Raw genomic sequence first — 7,623 nt, 5'->3', positions numbered from 1 at the left:
GATCATATCATTCAATAATCGTGCGACATCTGTCCATCTACCGTAACAACAAAGACCGTTTATCAAAGTGCTGTATGTAACAACATCTGGCGCCACTCCTCGATCATCCATCTTTTTGAAAAGGTTAAGCGCATCATCTACACGCCCATCTTTGCAAAGACAATCTATAATCGTATTATAAACTACGACGTTGACCTCAACACGCCTTTCCTCCATCTTGATGAGCAAATTTAAAGCTAGAGCGGAATCTCCAGACTTGCAAATGCCATTCACAATAGCACCATAAGTGATTACATTGGGTATATGGCCTTTCTTTGGCATCTGATCAACTAAAGTGACGGCCTCGTGGATTCTACCTTGGAGACAAAGTCCGTTGACAACGGTAGTACATGTCACGACATCAGGAGTGTATCCATCCTTTACCATTCGTTCGACCAAGCTTAATGCCGCGGAAAGCTTACCCTCTATACATAATCCATTGATGAGAGTGTTAAATGTGATTACATCTGGCTCGTAACCCAATTTCATGATCTTACCCAAAACAGAAAATCCCAAACCCACTTGACGTGAGCGGCAGAAACAGTTGATAAGAATACTCAGACTGTAGTTGCTATGTGAAATCCCGTGCAATTCCATCTTCTTGCAAAGAGAAATCACGATACCATACCGTTTCATCTTGGCAATTGCACTTAGTAATTTACTGAAATCAACGATGGAAGGGAGGGGACGAGATCGAACCATCTGGTCGAATACATCAACAGCATCTTTCACATTACTATTACCAAATCCAGACCTCAATCTCTCCCTATAAGAGACAGAACTGCTGAACCTAAGACGAAGAGAGAGACAAGAGGAGAGATGAGAGTGAACAAAAGCTGAAGTAGAAGCAGGAGCCATTCTCCGAAGCATCGCCGACATCTGAGTTTCAGCACGAAGACAGATTGAGAATCAGAACTCTGGGAGATTTGCGATTCTGATTTTACGAGTTTACAAAATATGACCAAACCCGCATCTCAATCTCTCCCAGAAAGAGAGATAACTACTGGATCTGAAAACGACGACAGAGAAAAGTGGAGACAAAATCTGAGGCGGAATGATTCTGATCTGCAACTTCCATCATTAACCAAAAGCTCCGAGTTGTCAACTGCGAAAACGAAACCCTAACCCCCAATTGGATTTGCAAATGGCCCAAAGCCCAATTGGATGATGGCCCATAGCCCACACTCAATTTTCCTACTCAATAGTTGTAAACATTTCTCGGATCAATAAAAAAATCTCTCTTGTACCTCTTTCAAATAATCATTGAAAGCAAAATCTAATAGTATATTATATGAAAAATCTCAAAAAATACACAATTTTTTTTGAAAATATTTTTAAAAAAATACAGATTTATATTTCAAGTATTTCGATACAAACTTCAACATCAACATCTTCTTCGTCTCAAATTTATTTGAAATCGTCGGCATGGTTTGTTTTTTTACTTATTTTGGATTTGAGTTAAATCTTTCAAAATTTACAACATATAAAATATGCTCATATGTTAGAAAAATATAACTATAGTATGAGTGATAATCTACTCGATGTAAATCTCATATAATAGTCTGTCCTAAAATTTGATGAGGTCGCAATGATGCCCAACATATGAATTAGTGTGCATTGATGTAATCAAGCTATGTGCACTAACTACACAATTATAAAAAGGCACGATTGGATACATTATGAACTATGTGGCAAGGTAAGAGACGATCAAGACGGGATTTGTCCCCCCTGGAGAAATAGCACTAGACCGGTCGGATGAGTTGGCGAATATGCCCACCAAGGCACCAACTTCCCCCATGCCAAATCATTATTCCAATCTGTTTTCAAAAATAGAATATAAAAATATATTAAGTATAAATATTATTTATAAACCATTATCTTTGTATTAAATATTATATTTCAAGTACTATTTATAATCAACAATGTATACCTTTATTCTTTTAATAGACAGTAGAAATCTAAAATATCAAAGTATAAATAAATTTCAATACAGACGATATACCTACTTTTTTACAAAAACGGAATCAATTGAAAGTAATATATAAATTAGATAATCAAGTACAATCTATATCTAAATGATTATAAATACCCCTATATAGATTGTTTAGAAACATATTCACCTATTATCAAGAAGTGAAATTCCAAAAAATATCAACTATCTTAAATTTTTCAACGACATTCTAACATAACGATTCTTAGTTTAATAGTTCCACAACTATTCAAAATAAACAATAACTCGATCTAATTGTTTCAAATAAACTCTAATTCTTTATTGAACATCTTCCACTAAAAAATTTTCGATTTTCTATTTATTTATTTTGAAAGGAAGAAATTTAAAAAATATCAGAAAAGTAAAGTCTAATAAAATTATTCCAAGAAAAAAAAAACGAAATATATAGGCTTTGTGGGGATGGTTTTTATTTTGGGTTTTTGGTTTTATTTTTTGGATTTACAGTTTTTCTATAATCAAAACCGGATGTAATCGAACTGTACCCGAAATGACGACCTCTTTACACAGTTAAATATACGATAGTAAACCGGTTTTGTGTAATTTCATTTTCACATAATTGTATGGGTTCTGTATATTTGTATTAGTTATGGTTAGATGATTCCGATTTTAGTCACTTTTGGATTTGATTAATTTGGTGTTTAGAGTTTTTCAAAATTTTAAAAACTATATCTATTCTATTTTTTTTATTGGTTTTAACTTGGTTCGGATCAAATTTCATTATTTTCTAAATTTCTATTTCTCAATGCTTATCACACACACAATTATAAGTATATATACATATACACATGTATATATCCACATATATATGTAAATTTTTAGATAATCAAGATGAAGGAGTACATTAGCCCAATCGGCCCTAGACTACCATGGCTCGGCCTGCAGCCATTGGCTCCGTAATCCTACGCATGATCGATCCCGATGAAGAGCTACCATCGCCCAGGCCGTGGAAGGAGACGAATGCACGGCTGATTCCCTTTTGGCCATAGACACTGTCCCTTTTGAAGGGTTTCGTTCTCGCTTTGCGAGTTTATGTTATGTATGGTTAACTCCTTGATGTCAGGCCTGTACATTATCTTCTGTAAACGACTTTCATTGGAGTAATACAAACCAAAAAAATATATATATAAAGGGTTTTGTTTGGATGATTACACGACGATCGATTCAAAAATATCCGAAAGATTAATGACAATTTATAAGAACATTAGTAGTAAGAAGAACAGCGATTTCTCCTTACCAAACAGAAGAAGGATCATTACAGAAACCATTATGAAAGAGAATTCAAAAACAATCATATAGCAATTGTTCCTTACCAAGAAGAAGGATCCAATCGCCTGGTAAGTCTCCAATTCACTTGCAGGCATCGCTCCTAAAGAACAAAACCATCCACAGGAAAAAACAAAAAAAAGCAGATAAGAACGAACTCCCAAACTGACACGCAACACATAAACATGCCAATCACAAGAAAGAAAGACCAACCTGTTGTTCAAATGATATGCCGTTACACAGACCAAGATCCTACTGCGAAGACCAAACAACTATGGACGAGAATCCATGAACTTCTTATCCAATCTTCCATCGCATATCATATCTACAATAATCTCCGTGGTCGATGCATCCGCAGAGAACCCACAGCTACGCATTTCACGTACAAGCTCGATACCCTTAGATGTATATCCATTCCTGAGATGACCCTGAATCAACGCATTGTATGTGCGATCATTTGGCAGACAACCAGCCACTTTCATATCTCTAAATAGCTTTTCGGCTTCATCCAGTAAACCTTTTCTACAAAGTCCCGAAATCATTGCAGTGTATGTTTTCACATTTGGTTCCACTTCTCTATCCAAAAGCCCATTAAACAATCGCAACGCGTCCTCAACCTTGTCATCCACACACAAGCCATGAATGATTATAGTATGTGCGATTATATCGAGGTTCATCCCACTCTTTTCCATCTTGTTGTATAAACAAAATGCCTCTTCTAGCTTTCCATTCTTGCATAGCCCATCAAGCAGGACTTTAAAAGTTACAAGATCAGGATATTGACCCTGACACTGCATCTCTAGGAAAAGTTTTCGGGCAGCATCAAGATTGCCTGCTCGAAAAAACCCTTGGATGAGAGAATTATAAGTACATGTATCAGCAACAACTCCTCTACGAGACATCTCACTAAAGAGTTTCATACCCTGGTCAACCCTACCAGACTTGCAGTATCCATTTATGAGAGCGTTAAAAGTCACTACATCTGGAGAACATCCCTTGGTAGCCATAGAATCAAACATTTTTTTCGCCTCATCAAGGCGATTCTGCATGCAGAGTCCATCAATCAACGAAGTATAAGTGATAGTATCCGGAACCAGACCTCTCTGGACCATCTGCTCGTAAAGTTCTCTGGCTTCTAGAAACTTCCCCTCTTTGACAAAATCATCAATTAATCCGGTGAAAGTGACAACATTAGGAGTGATATTCCTTTTGATCATATCATTCGATAATCGTGTGACATCTGTCCATCTACCGTAACAACAAAGACCGTTTATCAAAGTGTTGTAGGTAACAACATCTGGCGCAACTCCTCGATCATCCATCTTTTTGAAAAGGTTAAGCGCATCATCTACACGTCCATCTTTGCAAAGACAATCTATAATCGTATTATAAACTACGACGTTGACCTCAACATGCCTTTCCTCCATCTTGATGAGCAAATTTAAAGCTAGAGCAGAATCTCCTGACTTGCAAATGCCATTCACAATAGCACCATAAGTGATTACATCGGGTTGATAGCCTTTCTTTGGCATCTGATCAACTAAAGTGACAGCCTCATGGATTCTACCTTGGAGACAAAGTCCGTTGACAACGGTGGTACATGTCACGACATTAGGAGTGTATCCATCCTTTACCATTCGTTCGACCAAGCTTAATGCCGCGGAAAGCTTACCCTCTATACATAATCCATTGATGAAAGTGGTGAACGTGATTACATTTGGCTCGTAACCCAATTTCATGATCTTCCCCAAAACAGAAAATCCCAAACCCACTTGACGTGAGCGGCAGAAACAGTTGATAAGAATATTCAGACTGTAGTTGTCATGTGAAACCCCGTGCAATTCCATCCTCTTGCAAAGAGAAATCACGATATCATACCGTTTCATCTTGGCAATCGCACTTAGTAATTTACTGAAATCAACAATGGAAGGGAGGGGACGAGATCGAACCATCTGGTCGAATACATCAACAGCATCTCTCACATTACTATTACCAAACCCAGACCTCAATCTCTCCCTATAAGAGACAGAACGGCTGAACCTAAGACGACGGCAGAAACAAGAGGAGAGATGAGAGTGAACAAAAGCTGAAGTAGAAGCAGGAGCCATTCTCCGAAGCATCGCCGACACCTGAGTTTCAGCACGAAGACAGATTGAGAACCAGAAAGAACTCTGGGAGATTTGCGATTCTGATTTGTCGTGAACTGCGGAAAACAACCCTAAGCTCTCAAATGGCCCAACCCCAAATGAAAAGCCCAACGACAAGTCAATAGTCGAAACCTATATCTAATGGTATATTATTTTATCACCTATCGTATTTTTTACGTACGATACACCGTATCAATTATTTCGATGTTTTTCAACTTTAATTAGTAAATATACCTAACCCAGATTTTGGACCGTGGATCTATTGGATCATATAAAAACCAATATCAACTGGGGATTCTAATTCCAAGATTTTTCAAATATCTTCTGTAACTCAAATACTTTCTTTCGTTGGGATTTGGATTTGATGGTAGTAGATTCGGTCTACAAGTTGACGAGTTAGTGGAACTCTGTTTTACAAAGTCTTTATTCTTTGCCAAATTAGATTTATTTCTCGGCAAGACAATTTTATATATATATATATATATAATGTGGAAGTTCATCGACTATTTGGTTCAATTACATCTTTCAAAAAATCGGGTAAATACGAGTGAATTCTTCTCCCAACGTTTTGACTTGAATTCATGATTTGCATGTTTTGTTATCATTAATTCATCCAAGTTATTTTATATATGAAATATGATATCGATTTTGTTTTACAATTATATGAATTTCGAAATGTTATATTGTGCGGCAGTGTGTTATAAATTTTTGCGGGGAGAAGGGTAAATTACTGTATATATATATATATATATATGTGGGTGTATGTGTGAATCAATAAGAATACTTATTGTAACGAAAATACGAAGAGGATATATTAGGTTTTTTAAAATTTTAATGCCGTAAAAAATAGATAGAAATGGTTAAATAAGTTAAATTCATGGGGAGAGGGAATAATAGGTTGGTTAAATTAATGGCTCGCCAACGCCAACCTATTACAGCGGAGTATGATGCATGACTATCATCTGCCCTTATACCATCGTATAGACTCCATGTGGTTCAACTTAGACCCGAGTGATTCAATTTTCCAATCTACTCATATCAACTTTTCCTCCTTTCCTTTTTCTTTCTTTTTCTTTTTTCTTTTTCATCACTCTTTTTTTTTCTTTTTCTTTTCCTTCTTTTCCTTCCTTTTTTTTTCATTCAGGAGTACTAAGTCAACAGAGGAGTATCAGGGCATGCCCATGTCATTTTTTTTTTGAAGTATACTTGGCATACCTGTCAAGTATCACTGACTCTCCTTCACAATCATTGAACCAAATCACTTTCGAATAGACACCATTAGAGATAAAATCATATTTCTCCTAAACCAAAAGATTTTTTTTTTTAAAAAACACACAAACCTATTCATATCAAGTGGTTTCGTAAAGATATCAGCTAATTGACGTTCAATGAGTGCATACTCAATCAAAAGATCGCTCTAATTTGCTCTTTGAGAAAGTGGTACCGAATTCATACCTTCCACTTGAGTGTACCCTTGAGCCACTAACCTTGGTTTGTTGTGACTGACTCTTCCATCTTCATGCATTATCTTGAGGTAGTACTCATCATTCAAACCCTCGTGCATCTTAATAGATTCATCCTGCGAAATAAAGCACACAAACCTAGCCATATCTTGATAATTTAATCGAGGTTTGTCCCTTACCTGTCGTGGGTCATTCACACTTCCACTCACATCATTAGCTAGGTAGTTTCGACGAACAGGGGGCTCCGGATCACTTTTCATATCCTCTTCTAGCACTTCAGAATTCTGAGATGAAGTGAGATGTACCTGGTCAAGATCTGAGTGATCACTGACTGGTTCTCGAAGTATATCAGATATCTCGTAAGCTTTCCCTCTACTTTGATGCCATAACTCTATCCTCGATTGATCATCTCAAGTATAACAGTTACTCGGTGTTCGCTTTCCTGTCAACACACACTCATTCAACGAGTTAGTGACTAAACATACATCTTTAATGAAGTGTACCTGAAGTCCAGAGTCACGAAGTTGACTTATGCTAATGAGATTCGCCTTGAGTCCTTCAACTACATTCACATTAGTGAGGGTAGGCAGTCTAGATGAGTCCATCATTCCTTTTCCAATGATCTTTCCTTTTCGTCCATCGCCAAATGTAACATTGTCACCCATGTTGCTTCCTTCAAAAGTAGATAGTCGACTCATGT

At 36.8% G+C, this 7,623-nt stretch overlaps 3 protein-coding genes across 4 annotated transcripts in view; all 3 read right to left on the bottom strand.

Moving 5' to 3' along the window:
• Nucleotides 1-918, bottom strand: part of LOC109116383 (pentatricopeptide repeat-containing protein At1g12300, mitochondrial-like) — a 4,204-nt gene extending 3,286 nt beyond the window's left edge. Inside the window, exon 1 of the mRNA XM_019201654.1 lies at nucleotides 85-918. Coding sequence (XP_019057199.1) covers nucleotides 85-918 — 834 coding nt within the window. The remainder of the gene's footprint in view (nucleotides 1-84) is intronic.
• The window catches only part of LOC109116384 (pentatricopeptide repeat-containing protein At1g12300, mitochondrial-like), a 5,921-nt gene extending 4,822 nt beyond the window's left edge, over nucleotides 1-1,099 (bottom strand). The window contains exon 1 of the mRNA XM_019201655.1: nucleotides 964-1,099. The gene's annotated coding sequence lies outside the window, so the exon portion shown is untranslated. The remainder of the gene's footprint in view (nucleotides 1-963) is intronic.
• The window catches only part of LOC104806963 (pentatricopeptide repeat-containing protein At1g63330-like), a 17,038-nt gene extending 11,515 nt beyond the window's left edge, over nucleotides 1-5,523 (bottom strand). The window contains exons 1-2 of one of the 2 annotated variants that reach the window (XM_010532082.1): nucleotides 3,527-5,523; nucleotides 3,125-3,416 (exon numbers count right to left, since the gene is read on the bottom strand). In XM_010532082.1, the coding sequence (XP_010530384.1) occupies nucleotides 3,586-5,433 (1,848 nt within the window). In that variant the 5' untranslated portion in view covers nucleotides 5,434-5,523 and the 3' untranslated portion in view covers nucleotides 3,125-3,416; nucleotides 3,527-3,585. Of the gene's footprint in view, nucleotides 1-3,124; nucleotides 3,417-3,526 lie in introns of those variants that run through there. The other variant, XM_010532081.2, reaches the window with a different exon arrangement.
• Between the last annotated feature and the right edge of the window lie 2,100 nt (nucleotides 5,524-7,623).

The sequence above is a fragment of the Tarenaya hassleriana genome, unplaced genomic scaffold (assembly GCF_000463585.1).
Source record: "Tarenaya hassleriana unplaced genomic scaffold, ASM46358v1 Cleome12, whole genome shotgun sequence".
Classification (NCBI taxonomy): domain Eukaryota; kingdom Viridiplantae; phylum Streptophyta; class Magnoliopsida; order Brassicales; family Cleomaceae; genus Tarenaya; species Tarenaya hassleriana.
Note: the sequence above shows the minus strand (reverse complement) of the source record. Positions and strands in the feature narration are given on the sequence as shown.